This window comes from Spizellomyces punctatus, assembly GCF_000182565.1.
Source record: "Spizellomyces punctatus DAOM BR117 chromosome Unknown supercont1.10, whole genome shotgun sequence".
In the NCBI taxonomy this organism is placed as follows: Eukaryota; Fungi; Chytridiomycota; class Chytridiomycetes; order Spizellomycetales; family Spizellomycetaceae; genus Spizellomyces; species Spizellomyces punctatus.
The window spans coordinates 184,840-204,132 of record NW_015971546.1 but is presented as its reverse complement, the minus strand read 5'-3'; the positions used below and the strand labels follow the sequence as shown (position 1 = coordinate 204,132).

The 19,293-nt window shown below is 46.6% G+C and overlaps 6 protein-coding genes across 6 annotated transcripts; 4 read left to right on the top strand and 2 right to left on the bottom strand.

Moving 5' to 3' along the window:
• Positions 1-1,752: 1,752 nt before the first annotated feature.
• SPPG_05787 (uncharacterized protein) lies at positions 1,753-4,008 on the top strand. The gene is made up of 6 exons (XM_016753996.1): positions 1,753-2,079; positions 2,143-2,196; positions 2,259-2,384; positions 2,450-2,683; positions 2,758-3,515; positions 3,581-4,008. Exons 1-6 carry the CDS (start codon positions 1,828-1,830, stop codon positions 3,780-3,782), a joined length of 1,626 nt encoding a protein of 541 aa, XP_016606849.1. The 5' UTR covers positions 1,753-1,827; the 3' UTR covers positions 3,783-4,008.
• A 323-nt stretch (positions 4,009-4,331) lies between these two features.
• On the top strand, positions 4,332-6,970 carry SPPG_05786 (uncharacterized protein). The gene is made up of 3 exons (XM_016753995.1): positions 4,332-5,181; positions 5,249-5,770; positions 5,833-6,970. Exons 1-3 carry the CDS (start codon positions 4,729-4,731, stop codon positions 6,685-6,687), a joined length of 1,830 nt encoding a protein of 609 aa, XP_016606848.1. The 5' UTR covers positions 4,332-4,728; the 3' UTR covers positions 6,688-6,970.
• A 292-nt stretch (positions 6,971-7,262) lies between these two features.
• SPPG_05785 (uncharacterized protein) lies at positions 7,263-9,026 on the top strand. The gene is made up of 7 exons (XM_016753994.1): positions 7,263-7,450; positions 7,537-7,593; positions 7,645-7,726; positions 7,797-7,888; positions 7,949-8,301; positions 8,374-8,394; positions 8,450-9,026. The coding sequence occupies exons 1-7, from the start codon at positions 7,294-7,296 to the stop codon at positions 8,576-8,578; spliced, it is 891 nt and encodes a 296-aa protein (XP_016606847.1). The 5' UTR covers positions 7,263-7,293; the 3' UTR covers positions 8,579-9,026.
• Positions 9,027-9,497: 471 nt separating this feature from the next.
• On the bottom strand, positions 9,498-10,541 carry SPPG_05784 (uncharacterized protein). The gene is made up of 2 exons (XM_016753993.1): positions 10,128-10,541; positions 9,498-10,058 (listed from the first exon to the last, which is right to left on the bottom strand). Exons 1-2 carry the CDS (start codon positions 10,390-10,392, stop codon positions 9,568-9,570), a joined length of 756 nt encoding a protein of 251 aa, XP_016606846.1. The 5' UTR covers positions 10,393-10,541; the 3' UTR covers positions 9,498-9,567.
• Positions 10,542-11,371: 830 nt separating this feature from the next.
• SPPG_05783 (uncharacterized protein) lies at positions 11,372-12,841 on the bottom strand. Its single transcript, XM_016753992.1, has 2 exons — positions 12,268-12,841; positions 11,372-12,208 (listed from the first exon to the last, which is right to left on the bottom strand). Exons 1-2 carry the CDS (start codon positions 12,631-12,633, stop codon positions 11,909-11,911), a joined length of 666 nt encoding a protein of 221 aa, XP_016606845.1. The 5' UTR covers positions 12,634-12,841; the 3' UTR covers positions 11,372-11,908.
• A 512-nt stretch (positions 12,842-13,353) lies between these two features.
• SPPG_05782 (uncharacterized protein) lies at positions 13,354-19,069 on the top strand (the record flags this gene model as incomplete). The annotated part of the gene is made up of 17 exons (XM_016753991.1): positions 13,354-13,729; positions 13,795-14,040; positions 14,102-14,520; positions 14,586-14,912; positions 14,977-15,457; positions 15,513-15,726; positions 15,786-16,163; positions 16,228-16,431; positions 16,490-16,600; positions 16,682-16,715; positions 16,777-16,893; positions 16,955-17,118; positions 17,192-17,385; positions 17,450-17,844; positions 17,920-18,114; positions 18,183-18,337; positions 18,401-19,069. The coding sequence occupies 17 exons, from the start codon at positions 13,354-13,356 to the stop codon at positions 18,912-18,914; spliced, it is 4,524 nt and encodes a 1,507-aa protein (XP_016606844.1). The 3' UTR covers positions 18,915-19,069.
• Between the last annotated feature and the right edge of the window lie 224 nt (positions 19,070-19,293).

Below are 19,293 nucleotides of genomic sequence, written 5' to 3'. Positions count from 1 at the left end.
GATAGACGCTTAACAAGTTGCACTTGGGAACAGACTACGATGCGCATCAAGCTTTCATATCTACTCGCTGCTCACCAATTTTCAAAATTTGTTAAAATCTAATTTCGAATTCAATAGCCAAAGAATAACAGTTTTTGTAATTGAAAAAGCATCATTCTTTGATGGAAAGCTCATCAGAGCCAAAGAAGAAGAAGAAAAGAAAGGTTATGAAAGCTGAGCCTGAAGAGTACGTGGCAATGAAAGCACTTGCACATCATCAGAGCCAAAGAAGAAGAAGAAAAGAACAAAGAAAGTGGTCGGCGCCAACGACGACAATCGTATTGGCAGCACTCCAGATGGAATTCTCCAGAACGAACTTGATGAAAATCAAGATCATGTGGACCAACTTTTACCAGGCACCCAGGAGCCAAAGCCAGTGAAAGCAAAGAAAGTGGAAGCCGAGAGCACTCGCAATCGAGCGGTATGCATGTGAATCCATCACTGCCATTTCGGATATTTCCTATCTCAATAGATGCGATGACATTTTTAGCGACCTTAGTCTGATGCCGAACGCAGGCTCTCCAAATGCTAGCTCAAAAACACGGCGAACTCGGCAATTGGCCTGTTATAACACAGGAATTCAACGATATGTTTGGTAGAAATCAGAGTCAGTTGCGAACATATTGGTCAAATATTCTCAAGAAACAAGTTGGATCACCGTGAACGTTTTGTTTTTTGCTTGTAGCTGCGGGAAGGTGGAAATCATCTTCATGGACGTACCGACGGCAGGGCTGATTGCCAGAAATACCTGGGTAAATGTATACTGTTTTGCTAGGTTATGCTTGAACAGAGATGGATTTGACATGTGGCTGGCCGTACCTTGTTAACATTCCGTCCCGCCTGAGCAAGTCATAGTTCTAAAGCACACGATAGAACGGACCCTAGAAAAGTGAATGAAGGGAAGGGCATTGCTCTAAAACCACATGGCCATAGACCTATTTGAGAAGTGGACTGTGAGGGCCGATGGCCAAGCCTTTCTAAATGAAAGAGAATCTGGGCTAGCCGCATTGATGAGATCGGAGAAGACATCCTACAAAACACAAACAGCACGGGACTCAACCCCAAGAAATTGACAATGCGGGCGTTGTTGCAACGGAGAACGCCCGTTCGACAAATTCAATGGGTATGAAGGTTTGGGGTAAGGTAACATTGGACTAATACGCTCCGCAATTTTCAGCCCTGATGCGGGTCTCGTGTAAACATCCCTCAACCCGCATCGCCTTCCTTTTACCCCTCCTTGAATAGTTTATTCTCACGAGAGCCTTTGAAAAGTAGTGGGTGGAAGCATTGTTCTGCAACGGGTTGTCATTGTCGTCAAGTCGCAACGTGACATGGGTGCGATGGTGGCATTCCAATCTAAGAACAGCATTCCTGGTAAACATCACGCCTCCGACGCTTTACGGGCGCAGGTTAAGATAGTGTTGGCATATCCAACTGTATTTAGGAGATAGCCCCATCTGTCTCCCATTTCAAGTGGCACCTGTCAGCGTTTGTTGTTTGCGGAGACCTGCTTATGTAACGGCGGAGCTTCTCAAATACTGACAGCGTGCGATTATCTTCAGTATCAAAGAAGGGCAAACATCCATTCAAAATTCAGGATTAACATTTTTTGTGTCTTTCAATGCCTTTACCCCAGGAACCATGATTGTTGTGTAATTTACCACGGATGATTAAGAGGGATATGTCATGCACTCTACGACCCAGGCTGCTCAACAGCCCACCAAAAGACAAAAGCTTCTTCTTGCCTTTCCAGTACCTATCCTTTACAAAAATTGATCACACACGATTATGAGTATGAGTAGATCTCCAGGAAGACCAGAGCAGTCCGTCAATGGCGGGTCGTCGACGACGGACCCTACCATGTCCCTCAATAGCAAGGGTGAAATGGTCCTCAGTAACCGCGTATGGACCTTTCACCGGTTCATAACGGGATTGAAGAGTGGAAGGGCGCCGATCAGTTTGATTTTGATTGCATTTATTACGTCGCTTGCAACTGGGATCGCTTTTTTGGCATGGGGATTGACTTTTCGTGCCGCCACGGTAGGTCTGCCAAGTTTGCGCATATTCGGGGTTTTGACGACTGATTGTCTTTTCATCTTTAAGAACTCGGCAACTATTCTGGCACAAGCTCTTCAGAGGCGAATTATTGACCAAGTGGTACGCTTCTCGTTTGTCATCACAGTTGTGGCTGCTCATCTAAAGTAAGCACGACTCCATAGGTTTCGGATGTTGCCGTTCGTTTTCTAGCAGTAGAGGCATCAACCGCAGTCTCTGTGCTTAACTTTCGCCAGGGTTATTACTCCGCGGCCACGTATGCAGACAAGGATATCACGACCCAAAAATTGGTGAGTGGCTGGCATAGCGACAAAAAGCTCCATCCCGAATCAATCTCTTAACTGCATCGCTGCAGCTCAATGTCCTCGTTCCCAACGTCAATTTCTACTCAACTCAATACTTTACTACCGTTCCAGAGGGTGAGTTATGGGGAGCGTCGACTTCGACACAAGGAACAGTCAGAGAATACCACCTATGGCGACAATATGGGGGGAATCTGACCACCTGGGACGTTGCCGCAAATGGAACCAATCTCGGCCCTGTGACTAGTGACCTCAACCAAAATAATACCAATTCTTACTGGGTTCAAGTGAGTATAATGCCATCAACTGTACGCACCGGGAGATATGGGTCACATTCCTTATCCTACGTTGCTCTTGAAAGGCGATCGATGTGTCAAATGCCAACGCGTTCAATTGGTCATCGGTGCAAGTTTGGGACTATAAAGGATGGAAGAGTTTTCTTCGCGTCTTTTCGGACGACCATGGCACAATTCAAGGTGTTGTCGGAGCGGACCTTACATTAAGCTTTATTCAAACTCTCTTGGCGGAATCAAAAGCATCGATCCCGTACAACAACCTATTGTACGCATTTGAAATGGCCGGAGGGACGGATACGATCGTGGCTTCATCTGAGCCAGATGTCCAGCTCTACGAACTAGATTCGAACGGTGCGGCCGTACGAGCGCTGACCTTACCCGAAATTGCGGTTACGGATAAGGACACCGCTGCATTGTATCAATTGCTGCAAACAAAATCGGATGGTTCTCTCTCCCACTGGCTATCTATACATCCAACTAATGAGGCGGTGGAGCTTGAATTATCGGGTGGCACGTTCAGTATGATGGTTGGCAGAATTCAGCGAGCGAACACAGATTTGGCCATCATCGCTTTTATCAACCGTGATGCGATCATGGGCGAATTACAAGCTGCCAATCGTAAAACGATCGCGATCGTTGCTGGAGTGGTAGTGGCTGGATGTTCGGTTGCGGTTGTGTTTTCGTTCTTTTTGGCAAAGGCGCTGCATCGAATTACACGGGACTTGAGAATGTTGGCCAATTTCAAGTTTCAAGACGTCTTGCAGCAAGATATCGATAAGGAGTCTGGAGTTCGTCGGCCCCAGTATAGTCGTATATCAGAGCTGTAAGTATCGTCTCGTTGTTCGCCCGCAACTTTGGCGATGACGCTGACGCTCGCTCCTTTTCTAGCTGGCAGATTCAGCGAGCGTTTCACAAGATGGTGATCACCTTTGCGCGAGCGGTTTCGCAAAACAAGCGGTTCTCTGAGCGACGGCCAACCCTGCTTAATAATCAGCATAGAGAGATGATGCCGAGCCCCTCCCCCGAGGACGGAAGAGATTCAATTGGACCAAGTAGTGGATATCAAGTTGAGACCGAAGACCCTGTTTAAACATGTGATGTCGTGTCATTTCGCAACTGAAAAGTTACTGAAAAGTGGTAAAAACGTTACGGGAGAGAAAAGGTCTCGAGTATCTATCTATAAATGTTTTCTTCAATGTATGTCATTTTTATATTTATTGAATCCGAATCCATACAACGAGCAGTACATTCAGCCATCGGATGATTGGCGTATGGCCCATCTGGTGGGCTCGCACTTTGAAGGAACTATACATCAGATAAAGCAAAAAACTGCACCAGCGCGCGCATAGTGGTGGATTTGAACAAAAGCCCTGACCGTCATTGAATAATTACATGCAACCTCGTGCTGGTTGTCTCCAACCCCCGCTCCATTGCGCAGACGAACTCTTACAAACAAACCTAATGTGCATTGGCAAGCCTGATCTCCTTTTCATTATCCCCTTGCTCCTTAATTACATTTGCTTTAAAACTCCGCTCATCGCCAACTTTTGCTATTGCCCTTTTAGGGTTAATGAAAATCATGACGCGCGTTGAGCCGTTTTTAAAATAACGCGACTTGGTTGTGAGTTGTTGGAGGAGGAGGTTCTTCCAGTGCCAGCCGCCAAAACAAGGAAACACCTGCAAAGAAGAACGTCGTAGGAACAGGGGGGGCTGAAAGGAGAATAGAAGGAAGGGTAGAGGGTTTTTGCCTTTTGATTTCTGAGATCTCATAACGTTTTTTTGGCCTCGTTTTTTATTTGCGTATAGACGTTAGACACATTTAGATTTACTGCGCTTTTTCTTGGCGGCTGCATCGCTTGGAGGCCTTTCTTTTTGTTGCAGCTCTCTGTGCTTTTTGTTCTTTTGTCGTCTCTGCTTCTTGGGCGAACGGACGTTCCAAAACAAACAAAAGCGTTGCTTACGGCGATTCACTTGAGAATAAACAAAGAAAATAGAAGCATTGCATCGTCACGACGGGAGAGCCGAGCATTGTTAAAATGTCGTCACTTACACTGCCGCGACGCTCGATGCCTCCCAACTCGCCATATCTGCCGACCTTTGGGAATTTGGGACATTCGACGTCGACAGCTGCCGACTTTCTGCGCATGCAAAAGCCTTTACCAAGTCGACCAGATGTTGTTACCGACGTTCCTATTCCTCCACGCACAAAGTCATCCCCGCGGCGCGCAGCTCTCCGCGAAGACCTTTACCAAGACCCATCATTGGAAGACGAGTTTGCGGCTGGCTTGATCAAACTGCTGTCCGGTAGTGGTACGGCGGATCAGAGGGACGGCGATGCTCGTGCCAAACAAGCGCCTTCTGCCGTTCCACCGCGCAAAGCCTCCTTGAGCCATGCGATGGGTGTGTCGGTTTCGTTGACTGGAAGTCCTCAAGGAGAGGAGCCGCCAATTCCGGGACGCGACATGGCCGGGGCCTTGGAGCAAGAGCAGGTTAGTAGTACTACACGAGTGTATCCAGCCCCACAAAATTTTTGGTTAACCTTATCCTTGCATGCAGTACATTAAAGTGAGCTCCATCTATCAGACCTTCTTCACTTCGGAACCTGAAGAGATGGAGGAGAGTCGTTCCCAAACACTGTCGCGGACAAATTCAATGCATGTCCAAATGTGTGATCTAATGGATATGTATAATATGGACGAGGCCACACCAATACCTAGACTGGAAAGAAGCCTGACTACGGAGAGTGTGCGCAGTGAATGGCCAACAAGCGACAACCATGCTTCAAGGAAAAGCAGCAAGAGTTCAAAGAGCTCCAAGACGTCGTCGGATAGATCTGGAAGTTTAGGAAGACCCAAATCACCAAAGCTTTTACCCATTTTTGGAAATGGTACCCTTGCTCGCACCTTGTCGCGGTCAAAGTCGCGAACAGTAGACACTCCTCGCACGTTGGCTGAACAAGGGCTGACGAATCCGGATCGGGAAGGTCATCTTTTGTTCCGTGTTGACAGGGACAGTCCATGGAAAAGACGTTGGTGCTTGTTGAAGAATGAGCATGTTTACGTGCTCAAATCTCAAATGGTGAGCATTGTTTGCGTCCAGATGGCTCCGTAACCTGCCCAATTAACCGATTTGGCCAACAGGACAATACCGTAATGACCATCATCATGCTCACCCCGGACCTCATCGTGCTACCTGATGACTCTGGTGGGAACAGCACGGGCACGACCAGCCGCTCCAACAAGGCACAATACGCATTTAAAATCGTCACACCTCAACCGGGAACCGGCTCGCATGCGATTCCGTTCTACTTTGCAGCAGAATCGAGATTGGATATGTTAATGTGGATAGCGGATTTGGTCAAGGTGGCTAACGGCGCACCCATCAAAGCTCCTCGAACACTCATTCCGATACGGTCTGAATGTCCAACACTATCTCGTGACCCTTTGATTTCCTTCTCGACACCCACCGAAAATACGCAGTCTCAACCTTCTCAGAAGACGTCAGGTTCGAATAAACGATTCACCCTACAAAACCTGACACAAAAACTAAAACACCAAAAGCCGATTCGAAAGCTTCGTTCTTTTTCGCTGGATTCGAAAAAGGCGGCCGTTGAATCTCAACCACCCTCGCCACCTCCCCCACCACTACCGATCCAAATGCAACTTCCACCCCAACCGGAACTCCCACCCAATCCAATGTCTCAGTCTTTGCCTCGTAAGAGCGACGATATAGTTTACAAAGAACCGCCCCGATACCCAGCACCTACCACACCTCCTCCACCAGTTCCTCCGGAACGAACAATTTCTCTCTCCCCAATGAGTTTACCCGAGGTTAAAAGTATGCGTTCTCCCGACACTCGACGTAGCGGTATGATTGTCACTTTTGATTTCAACGGAAATGGACGATTTGGAATAGGGGAAGACGGGGATGCGTGGTATTGGGACCCGGATTCGCCTCCTGTTCCGCCTGTGCCTCAGGTCTATGCGAAGGCCTAAGACGATAGATAGAGCGCATTTCTTCTCGTGGACTTGCTCTGTAAGATTAGCTTATAGTTTGTCAGCAGTTTGGTGATATATATGTATGTGCGGAAGGTGATGGCAGGTGAGACTCGCTTTTTTGTATATACCCCCCTGTCTTGCCTTTGCCGCTTCCTTCCGTGTCCATGTGTTAGTTGGGAGTTTTATTGCATGTAATTTGTTTAATGGTAGCTAGTATTTGTGTGTCATTCCTGGGATTTTGTTCTATCCCGTCATTATATACTTTGGATAAGTTACTGGATGTATTTGGGCTACACTAGGCCCGTGGCAGACATCATCGTGGCCGATGAGGCTCTTCTCCATGGGATGTGGTATAAATACCACATGAATGCTCTGTACATTATGTGTGCATGTCCGGATGATAAGTCCTCCGTTCTCCCGCACCGTTGCCGCTTTGGGGAGGAGCACGGCGAAGGTCAGCGTATATCGGCAGCTTCGCTGAAGTAAGCAACCGGTTCTATGCATTGGAGGGTGGCAAAGCCACCTTGACGGTGGTTATAGCCATTTGTCATTGCCAATGGGTGCGAGAGCATGCAATGACAATGCTTCCTGACAAACTCGCACATGGATACTACCGCCGTACATGCAATATTAGATCATCTCCTGTCCAATCCCGACTTTAACCTGAAAACACTGCGTCTGGGTGAAGAACCCCCAACAGCCGAACTGCAACGTACCATTCTATCGAGTACACTAGAACGAGATAAAGGGTTGTTTCTCGGTAAGCTTACTCCAAAGCTGTTCTTTACGGCTGCTAGTCTGTTACCCTCTTCCATGTCTTATCTTTTGATTTTGATTTACTATAAGAGAAATGGGGAAAGTTTTTGGGTTCGCAACAATTGGAGTTTTTTCATCCGTTTGCAGGTACGTTAATAAAATCTCCGGACTCTGGTTTACTCGCTAATCTGTCCAAAGATCAGTATGAAGTGAAATACTACCTGAATCAATACCAAAGTGTCAGTAGATCACTGACGAAAGCCCAGATTCGAAATCGGAGGTCAGTGAACATGTAACATTACCACACTAATGTAAGGGTTTATTCCTCAATTATGGTTGTCTGTCACTAGAATCAATTATATGAATCAAAATCTGTCCGACGAATACTTCTCCGATGATGCCTTCAAAGACCGTGAGCCAGCCCTTTACGAGGAATACATTGGTACCTAGCGAGGATGATTTCATATTTTATTCCATTCTCAGCTGATGCCATTAATTACAGGTCGGTATCTTCCGCCACCGCAGGCATTCCCGGATAGTATGACTCTTGTGGACCGAATATATTCAAATATGGATCGTGCCACACATTTGGAAACTCTCGGACGCCAGCATGAGATTGAAGAGGAGCAATTTGAAGAGTTTGATACCGATGAGGAAGAGGACGTTCAGGACCAGCAAGAGGAAAGGGATTTGGAATCGAAAAATAAAAGGGCTATAAAAGTCGACGAAAGCATCGATCTGGAAGCGACAATGGCTGAGGGGGAGGACGAAGGGCCAATATCAGACGAGGAGAAGGAGGCATTAGCAGAGGAATTTCGCACACTGATGCGACTTAGGTTCATTGATGGAGAGGAGGTAATCATCGCACTTTACATGTCGTTTAACTCCCACTGAAGATGCTCAATGCTACCATTGCTTGATTGCTAGAGTGACTTTGAGTATTCGAACGTAAGTTATGACGGATGGCTCTGGTAGTTGACACATCTAAGCGGGATTGCTGTAGGTGGACAATAACGCCCTGTATGACCTTTCCGATCAATCACTGCAAGACGATGCGGATGCATATTTTGATAGTGAAGAGCCCAGCGCGGGCGTGGATGAAGATCGAGGCTATTTGATGGAAGATTTCTAGAGAGTGTGGGGTTTTCCAATGACTAGTCAATGTCACTGTCCCACAATGTTATTCGGTGGCGAACCAATAACGAGATGCCACGCACATTGATGTGGCAATGAAGCATGACCGTCCTTGTTCTGGTTCCTTGTAGCTATCCAGTTGATAAGAACTCGTGAAGTTGTTCAAGTTTCCGTCCTATGACAGCTTAAACGAAATCAATGCATTCCAACCCCGGGCAGTGGCATTGAATCTTATTTGTTAAGCATGTTATAAAGTCATTAGTTTAGCCATCATAACTGAGCTACCTGTATTGAGAAATCTGTAGAAATGGCAATGATCAGAAACTTAAAAGATAATTGCGGCAAAAAGTGAAGAGAATAATATAGGTCATCACTGGGCCGGATAGTTGTCTCTGTGGAATTGTATACTTCTTTTTTAAGGATCATTCCCACCGATAATAAGATCCACATCTTCTAATTGTAACCCTCCCTGTCGTGGACAGAAATCATAGGGTGTGAGGAGCAACAAAATGACTACGAAAACCTTTATCCACAAGTGCCAACCATGTGAATCGCTGATGCCTTTCACTGATTGACTTGATAATGCTCCGTAGAGTCCATCCAGTCAACCTGTAGGGCATTCTCCATTAGCCCATAGCATGGAGAATCAACCATCTATCGGGATGCCTTGTAACCCTCACCCGAATCATAGCTTGTCGCACAGCATACTTGGACATCTGACGCTATTGACGAGGAGGGGCGCTTCGCTAGTGAGAAGCACTTAAAAAGGACGTACGATGTGATCCCACTTGTGAAGTAACACATCTACAGAATACTCTCAGTTCATAGTGGTAGCTCATAAGTTATCCTGACATGTAGAATGACTCGGGTGAGCATTTCCTGTGCTCGCTCCTGTGGAGAGCAAGCTCAAAACAGAATGCGGGATGACAGTGACGATTGGCACATAATATTATAGTTAGAAATCCTACGTACACTCTATTCCTAGTATTACTGATGTTGCTTTTTCTGCTTCGCGTCAATGATCACTGGCATTTTGCCCTTCCAAGTAGCCCATGTTTCGGGGTTCGTAGCCAATTCAGCCATAAAGTGGGCAATGTTTGCTTTTGTGGTGTCGTTAACGTCAAAAAGGGAATGTTGGATTGATTCGTGGGTGGTGTATTCGCTAACGTCTCCATCGATGAAGGCATCAGGGCGAACAGCGGTCCACTCAATGAATTGATTTCCTGTTCCAATCTCTTTGTTGATGTACTCGGCAGCACGGACATTGTCTTTATGTGGAGGAATCAGAGCTTCGAGCGTCCAGAATATTGCCCTCTCAGTCCGGCTTCTCACTCCAACGTCGGTTCCTGCTGGGTTGGTGACGCCAACCGTGTTGAGGAGAATGAATTTTATGGGTGTTTCTGGTCGGATTTTTTCAATTGCGCCGCACAAGTTTTTTGAAGCTCTCAGAACCAAATCGTGGGGTGCCGCCCAGATTCCTGCATAAACCAACATTGAATAAGGTTAATACACGCAAATCCACGAGCGATAAGTATATGCATGCGTACCAAGAAAAGGAATAGAACCAAGGTGCATATTATGCCCAAGGGTCGACATGACAGCGTCACACCCTCGGATGTGAGTGATCAACTCATCCTCGCTAATATCCAGCAAACTTGCTTCAATCAAAGATAGTTTTGGATTGCCAGATATTGTAGCAGGAATGCTTTCGGGGGAACGAACAATGGCCCGTACTTCGACACCTCTTTCTAGTAATTGTTGAAGAAGGAGCTTTCCAACGTTTCCTGTTCCGCCGACTACTAGTACACGCATGATAAAGTGATAGTTGAAATTTGAGGAATGCTTTTCAAATGTTTGATAGATATGTAAAAGTCCAAAGGAAACAAACTGAGATGTGGTTTAAATAACTGGCTTCGTTATCGCGCTCTGAGTCATGGCACACTCCTTTGTTGCATTTCAACGTGTCCATTTCCCATTTGCCCCCAGAATTTAAGTTGCAAATGAAAATGAAAAAAAACCTTATTTAACTGACCACGAGTCATCGAAAAAGTTATTATCCACAAAAAGCCCTCCGTTGCCCTCTGCTGCTATCTATTTAGCGACAGGTTGAATGACCAACCCATGCGAGGGTGCTGGCTATTTGTTCACACTGTAGCAAGCAGATCCACACGATACAAGTATGCAGTGGGGGGGACCAATACGAACTTGTATGGCTGGTAGCAAAATAAATATTGAACAACTCTTTCTCCGTCGCTTGTTTCCTTGCATCTCTTCCACTTGGCTCTACACACTTTTGCTCCACGTTTTGGTGGATTTTTGTTCAGATTTCAGGTTTTAGGTCGATGTTGCGTTCAGCATGTCTCTCCCGCTTGGCGCTTTAACGTAACGTAGCTTGTTTCTGGTGCACATACTACACAATATGGCGCACTCCAAGTCATCACTCTGGACAAGTGCCTGAACAGAGTTCCCAAAGGCCAGAATTCACGCTCGCATGCAGAATAGGATCTGTATCATGAATCCGTGACATTCGTCCTGCTCTCCCTGATATTTTGTAATCGCTATATTTTCATAGCAGTATTGGTTAAAGCTGCTTCCAACATTTCCGGATCATTTCAAGAGGCAGTATGACGGAGGGGCCATTTTCAGGCAATGATGTTATCGCAAACACACTTTTTGAAGCCGTGGAACAAAATGAGTGCGAATGAAGATTTATTTTTCTATCCTCTCTTTCTTATAATAATTCATGACCCAGTGCATCCGAGAAGTTGCTCCCTCAATCAAGATGTGGATTATCGGGCTGCACTGGCGCTTAGACTGAGGACTTTGTATTATTGCGACAATTGTATTGAGGCAATTTGGGCAAGCTCATCTTCTTTGCTAGCCAACTTAAAGCGCTATATCTTACATTCGACTCTTTCTGCAAATGACTTTCTCTCCTACACAGGGTCAGCTGCCTATATCTTGGGTTCAAGGTGACCACGAATATCACAGAATACATCCTCGGACCACTGCAGGTTCTATGAAGCCGATGGCAGTGAAAACCTGACGCCGTCACCCCAAGAGCCCAAAATATGAATGCGACTGGAAGCGCCAGCGCCATGTCCAGCAGCTGTTTCGTAATAAGGGGATCGCCCCCAATCATCCCTTTGGAGATCCAACATCTCCGCTTTGGCACGTCTTTCACAGCAATCAGTCTTGGCTTTTCAAGATCCAATACGCGGAGAGTATCTCATGCCAGGGACCCTCAGAGCCAGTGTTGGATATCCTCTCTATCCCATCCGACTTCAATCTCTATCTACAGGATAATGGCACGCGGATGTTGCCTACTTTACTTATTCAGCTGTCTCCACAGATCATGAGGAACGTCAGCATCTACAATTTGCAAGCAGACGGCTATAAAAAAATCGTAAACGTCTGGGGATGGAACGAGTTCTGGCCTCAGGAGAATGAAATCTCCATATCCAAACTTCCAATCAGGTGGTCGGTGAGGGCAACTTTTCCGAACCTCTGCTACTAGCGTGAGTCCATCAGCATTGTTAAGGGATATCTTAATACGAGTCAATCCCTGCTGTAGCAATTCCAGTTGCCATCGAGAGCCGTCCCTCAATTGAAAATCTGCGTAGGCATCCTACGTAATAGACGAGCTTTAGAGTTTGTACTTATCATTGATTGGAACCGTCAACTTACCGGAATGTAAAGAGCATTTGTGCGTTTTCTATTCATTGCCACAATCTCAATCTTCTCTGTTGTCTGGCAGTTTTTGAACTTCCACCCGGCCTTTAGCATTCCCCGAAAGGCAACCTCGTATAAAGGTTTCGTCAATTTAACAGGCGGAAGGTTCTCCAGAAACGCTTTTCCCTGTCCAGGATCATAGTACTCTACAACTTTACGGACGAGAACGACGGATCCCCATTTTCCAGGTTGCTTTTCCGGTGCTATACAGTAGAGGGGCCGGTAGTCAGCGTCTATTGCATACATGCCCTTGCGGTACATGTTATCCGGATTATACGCAAATGTAAGGTATATATGAAAAGGCAATTGCCCGTACAGCATGGCAGAGGATTCTCGAGAGGGATATTGTGACGTTGAAGGATGAAGACCGTGCTGGTAACCGTCGAGGAACACTCGGAGCGAAAACGATTGAAATTCCCGGTTGAAACGAAGTAAAACGCGTCAGCCAGTCGTTTGTCTTGTTTTGCTAAAGTGCTTCTTGATCGTCCTTGGCCAGCCGGAGACTTTTTGGCGAAAAACAACAACGACAAAAGAAAAAACTGTCTGCAAGAGTTTGCGTTTTGGTTGACTTTGACTCTCGTGGGATGGTTTAGACCACGGAAGGTATCGGCGGGAGACATTTTAAAGTAGTGCACAGCAGCAAAAAGCTGCCATCGTCGCAAACCAAGAAAGGACTTACAAACGGCTGGGTTTGCAATTTCATTTTTCTCCATCTCTTGAGCAGCTTTTTTCAGGGGCTTTCGCAACGTTGAACGTTGAATTGCCCGCAGGTTTTTTTCTGGCTCTTTTTTATACTTTGGAATTGTACATCTTGTGGGTCTTTTGGTCGTGCGCAGCCCTTTGACCATGGCAGTAGACGACAATTTCAAGAAGCATTCCCAACTCCACGATGACAAGGATCATCATTTAAGCAATGTTCTTTTTTTTTTTTTGCCGCAAACAAAACTGCTTCCAGACGGGCAACTCTAGTCAGAAAGTTGCTCAGCCTTATCCATATAAAAAGATGTGCATCGTTATGTATTCTGCCAGCAGCCTCTTACAATGGCCCAATCAAAGTGGGTCGTATTCGGCATCATCCTGGGTGCAGTGGCAGCTGCTGTACCTGTTTCGGCCATCGCTTGTGGAGCCTCGAAGCAGGTCGTGGCAGGCGATAATTGCTGGGATCTTCGTACCTCTGCTGGTCTCAACGAGCAAGTCTTCAAAGCGATCAATCCTAGTTTGGATTGCAACAACCTGAAAATTGGTCAACCGGTGTGCTTACAGCCATGTCAAGATTATCATGTAGTTGCATCTGGGGAAAATTGCTGGGATATCAGGAGCAAAGCAGGCATTTCTCAGGCGCAGTGGGATGCGTTGAATCCTGCCTTGGACTGCAACACACTTCAAGTGGGTCAACCCATCTGTGTGCAAAATTGTCGTAAGTTCTCTGTTTGGTTTGATGCCTCTTGACTTTGAACCTCACCAGACAATCTGACTCGACAGTGAGGCAAACTAAATTGCAATCCGGGGGCAGTTGCTGGGCAATAACCCAGGATGCGAAAATATCACAAAGCGATCTTGACCGATTGAATCCGACACTGGACTGTGGTAAACTGCAAATTGGGCAACAGATGTGCACTGGCGCATGTGCGAATTACGAAAAGGTTGGCGGCGCAATGAATTCATGCTGGGCCATTCAAGATAAACACAAGTTGGGTAGCGTGGATAACTTGCTGAAGATGAACCCAGGTACGATGTAAAGTCTACTTTCCGTAATCCTCATAGTATCTGAATGTGCTCGTGTCTACAGGGTTGAACTGTAACACCTTGCAGGCAGGCGACCGTGTTTGCGTTAAGCTTGGTGCCCCCACTTCTCCTTTGATCTGGCCTCCACCGGCTGCTCCTGCACCGCCAAAGCCGACACAGCCGCCGCCTACATGCACAAAGACGTATGAAGTGGTGTCAGGGGACACCTGTGATTTGATTGCCGATAAAAACCAATTGTCTCGGACATTGTTCCAATCTATGAACGCAAATGTCGATTGCACAAAACTCTCAATTGGCCAAAAGCTCTGCGTTGGTAACAGGGTGTCGCATTGCCCCCAAGTATACGTTGCTGTAGAGGGCGATACATGCGCATCACTAGCTGCGAACTATGGTTTAACAGTGGACGAGTTTCAAAAGATCAATGCTGGATTAAATTGTAATGCACCGCTAGTAGGTGCCTCGGTAAGTCTACCGTCATAAATATTGCCCTGAAGAATGGTTCTTTTAATAATCTTTTGCCATCGCAGCTTTGTATGGGCAGCAAACCTGCTACATGCATCCAGTATGTGACGGTTAAACCTGGTGACACCTGTTACGCCCTACAAATGGCTGCCGGAATCACTGAAGAAGAATGGACCGCCCTCAACGGATTTGGCCCTGGTCCTAATCAGGTATGCGGTGCAAATCTTCAAGTTGGTACCCGTCTATGCGTGCGAGGTCCATACACGGGCTGCTCCGCCTTTGGACTTGCTGAGAGTGGAGAAACCTGCAAGTCTCTCACTGCAAAGATGAAGAAACGTTTGGCTGACTTCCAGCAAGCTAACACCTGGTTAGATTGCAATAGACCATTGGCGGTAGAGTCTACATCCATTGTTTTTGCTACAGATTGGATTTTATCTCACACTAAAATGATGATAGGAAGGAGAAAGATACTGCATCTCTTCGCGCATGACTGCCGGCTGCCAAAAAATGTACACCGTACAAGCAGGAGAAACATGCTCATCTATTTCTTCCGCCAATGGATTGACGGAGGATGAGTTGCTTCTTGCAAATAACGGGCTGCAATGCTCAGTGCTCCGTGAAGGCCAACGCATTTGTTTGGAAGTGCCTCCACCCTCTTGTGAAATCGAGATAACCTTGATGGGTCCCGCCAACAGCACCATCAGCTGCGACAATGCAGCCGCACAGTACAAGCTGACGCCCGATGCTTTCAGACGGCTGAATCCGCACATCACTTGCCAGAAACCACTTCCTATGATGACAAATGTCTGCATTCGTGCCGCTGAAGCAGCGTCAAGTCAAAACACTCAGCTTCTTTCGGAAACAATCAAAATTGCGGGAGCCGATGACCCAGAGGTTGCCCAGCTTGTTGCCCAATATCGTAATAATCCTTCAGATGGTATGATAAATCTTTTCGCTCATCACTATGCGTTAGCTGAGTCTTGACTTGGCAGCCAACTATTCGCTTCTCGGTCTCCGGTTGCTCAAACTCCTTGGGACGGCGAAGGGGCGTGAAACGCTGATTCAACTCGAAAGTGGTGATCCTTATTTCAAAGCGCTTGCAAAGAGTAAAGCCGCCCAGCGAGCCGAGTACTGCAAGCGATTTGAAAAAAATTCCGAACCAGAGCTCTCCAAGTGTTTCTGTGGAAGTGATCCTCTACTCTATTGGTAGGCTGCGTACAGACTCTGGCATTTTCTTCATGTGATGACTACTGACGTCTTGCCAGCATGTCAATTCTTCAGACCCGTATGAATGACGTACTCAAAGACGCTGCCACCGTCAAACTAATTCGGAAGGCATTCACTGAAGCCATAAAAAAGAATCTGACGCCGGAACGAATTCAGCAAGCTTCCTTGCAGCAAGGCTATGACATTCAAGCCTTTCAGCGGGACATCAAAGAGGCCACCAATGGGAGGAACGCAACAGCGTTGAACGCAAGAGCACCATCATTGCCAGGTGTAAAATGTGAGGCAGATGGTGGCATTTCCAAGCTTTTTGGAGCTTTTAGGGCTCTTCAGAAAGGAGGAAAGGCAGGATTAATGGATTGGGCGAAAGACCCAGGCACCGGAAGTCCGATCCCTGCCGATGCGTGCCTTCTTGCCCAGTACGTGTGCAGTGTTCTTTACGGTTACAAGAGTGTGTCTTGCTGAATGCTTCGCCGAAACTAGATGTTGCTGGCCGATGTGGGGAAATCTTGCTACCACTGGAGTGCAGTTTGGTCCTTGCTTTGGTGGTGGCATGTGCTTGGCGGACCTTGACACCAAGAATGCGTTTGGCTCCGAGTGTACCGAGGAAGGTTGCAAGTATGCTGGAAATGCCTTTACCGACGTGAGCGTCCGCGACTTGCATATCTCTCTATTTCTCAAGTTTTGGTATGTCTTGTTGCTTTCTAATGTTTTGGGACAAGTTAATCACTTACCTCTATCCCAGCTTTGAATTCAACGATCAAGTGAATAAATTATACAGTACACCAATAATAGGACATATCTTGGAAGAGATGAGATGTCTTTTGGAGATTTCGTTAAAACTCTTTGCGTTCAGGTAGGCATCCAGTTGGCATCTTCGTACTCTAGTCTTTATTGACGCTGCTTCCTAATATCCACCACACGATTGCCTCCAAAGAGGGGACGTACAATACGGGGCCAAACTGCAGCTGGTAAGCTCTATTCCATTGCCAGCGTTTGCGTCCGAGTACATTTTGAAATGGTCTTTTACAGGGGCCCTTGATTCTCGAAATACAAGGCAACACTCAGATATATCAGAGTGATCTGTTCTGTCAAGATCCCTGTGCACACGATTATTGTAGAGCAAAGAACGGAGATACGACGGGCAAAGTGAGTTATTATATGAGATACTTGCAGTGCTTAGCCTTCCGCTGACAATACAATATCTTAGCTGATGCTTAAAGTTGATTATATCGTCGGGTCGTCCACAGTGTTTACCAAGACACTTGGAGAGCTGGAGGAATGCAACCCAAAGGAGGAGAAGATATCTCAGTTAAATAGAAAAGTTCCCAATCCCGTTAAAGGTCGTGTTGTTGGCTCGTACTTTCCAAACTGGTAAGCCAAGATATGAACTTTATTCAATGGTTGATGCGAACACCACATCATGCCTAAACCATTTCGGTGTTAGGGTCGCATACCATGATGATCGCCTCCTTCCTCGACTTTTGGAACAAGCTCGACATTTAACTCACATATATGTGGGATTCCAGACCATCAGCTACAGCATTCAGTACGACTCTTATTATCTCGACTTTTCGGATCCATGGGGAGATCTGAACATGTGTCGTGGGCTCCCAGACGACGAATGCCACGCTTACAATGGTAACTATCTTAATAGTCATGTGAAATGAATACGGTGATTAAGTTGCCCATTGTGCCATCTTAGGACCAGAAGTCAACTTTGAGTCGCCAGGATGCATGACTGCTGACATCCCCGAATGCGCTCCAGGAGTTGTGGCGGTAGCGCCATACCTTGGGTATCGTAATCCTGACGGATCCTGTCCCAAACCACAGGGACCGGACACCTGCGCCAACAAAGCCGGAGTACCTGGCCTGAGAAAAGTACCATGCTATACAGTACTCGATGGGCCGTTCAGAATACCCAAGGCCAATGGAAAGCCGAGGATTTGCGGCCAGTTTCAATATTTACTCCAACAAGTGAAAATGTCAAATCCTGATGTTCGAGTGATCGTATCTATCGGTGGCTGGTATGACAGTCCGTACTGGAGTGTGGCTACAAGTTCAAAGTATATCGACCGCTTTGTTGAGTCAATTGGACGGGTATGTCTGCGTGGCAATCTGTCGCTATTAAGTGTCGTAAAGCTGTACTCAACAAGCGCCCGTTTCGCCTGATAGTGGACAGATGTGTTTGATTTCGATGGGGTTGACGTAGACTGGGAGTTTCCAGGGTTCGAACACGGCGGGCAACCTGTCTATCCCGCCACGTCCGCCCCTGGCAATGTGGAAGAGACCACCGATTGTAGCAAACAGCAATGCAATTATCCAGATCGTCTTCAGGACGGAGAGCGCTATGTGAATCTCTTGCGCAAGGTATATGCGAGGCTTAATGTAGAAAAGCAGCCACTCATGAACTTACACATGTCCGATCCACCCGCCAGCTTCGAGAAAGACTTTCAAGATCAGGACCTATGAAGAACGGTTTGACAATGAACAAGGTCCCATTCGAGATTTCCATCGCTCCTCCCGTTGGTTTTGACAAGGTTGAGAAAATGCACTTAGCGGAAATGTGTCAGAATTTGGACCACATCAACATGTACGTCTTATTGGATCAACAACAGGCGAACCGATCAGACTTGACATAACGTTTGCTATTTAGGATGGCCTACGATCTTCACGGCTCCTGGGACGAACTCACTAACCATCAGGCACACTTCCACGATCATACACCTAACGCAAAGGGTAAACAATATGAACTTGCGGGTGCCATTCAGGCCTTCCTAGACGGTGGTTGTTCACCCGATAAACTCGTGCTCGGTGTGCCATTCTACGGACGTGCCTACAAAAATGTTGATCCCGGACCGAATCCCTCTCGGCCAGGATTGTACCAACGGCATTCAGGGAACGCGTATAATGAACAAGGTATCTTATCGTTCCGTGAAATTACTCAGAACCCCGCCTGGAAGACGTTCTGGGATGATGACGCCAAGGCCAGCGCTGCTTACAACGCTCAGGACAGAACCTTTGTCACCTATGACTCTGTTCAAGCTGTTCAGTACAAAGTTGAAAAAATCAAAGAGATGGGGTTGAAAGGTGCCATGTACTGGCTCATGGGTCAGGATGACGAACAGAACACACTGCTAAGAACCCTCTCAGAGGGGTTGCGCAGATAATTGCTTTAACTTAGGGAATACCCTCATACATTACTGTCGAACGTTCTATTATATCTTAGACATCATAGAAATATAAATAGAGTCCTTGCTTAACAGATTGAAGATGAAAAACGTATATATTAATTCGGACTAGCATAGTCAGTATGCACCCAGTCTTTTTGAGTTCTTCGAAAGCTGAGGATTATTTTATGCTTTAAAAATGCAAACTTGATGCTGCAGGGGTTATCTCCTGTTCGAATGTATGCATGCAAAGTACATAATCTAGCAAACATCTGCCAACATCCAGCCATGCAACGTGGCACTGTACCACCGGTATTAAACTAGCAAGAAAGGACACAGCGGCGGTCTACCACAACGCGCAACAAATAAAATACGAAGT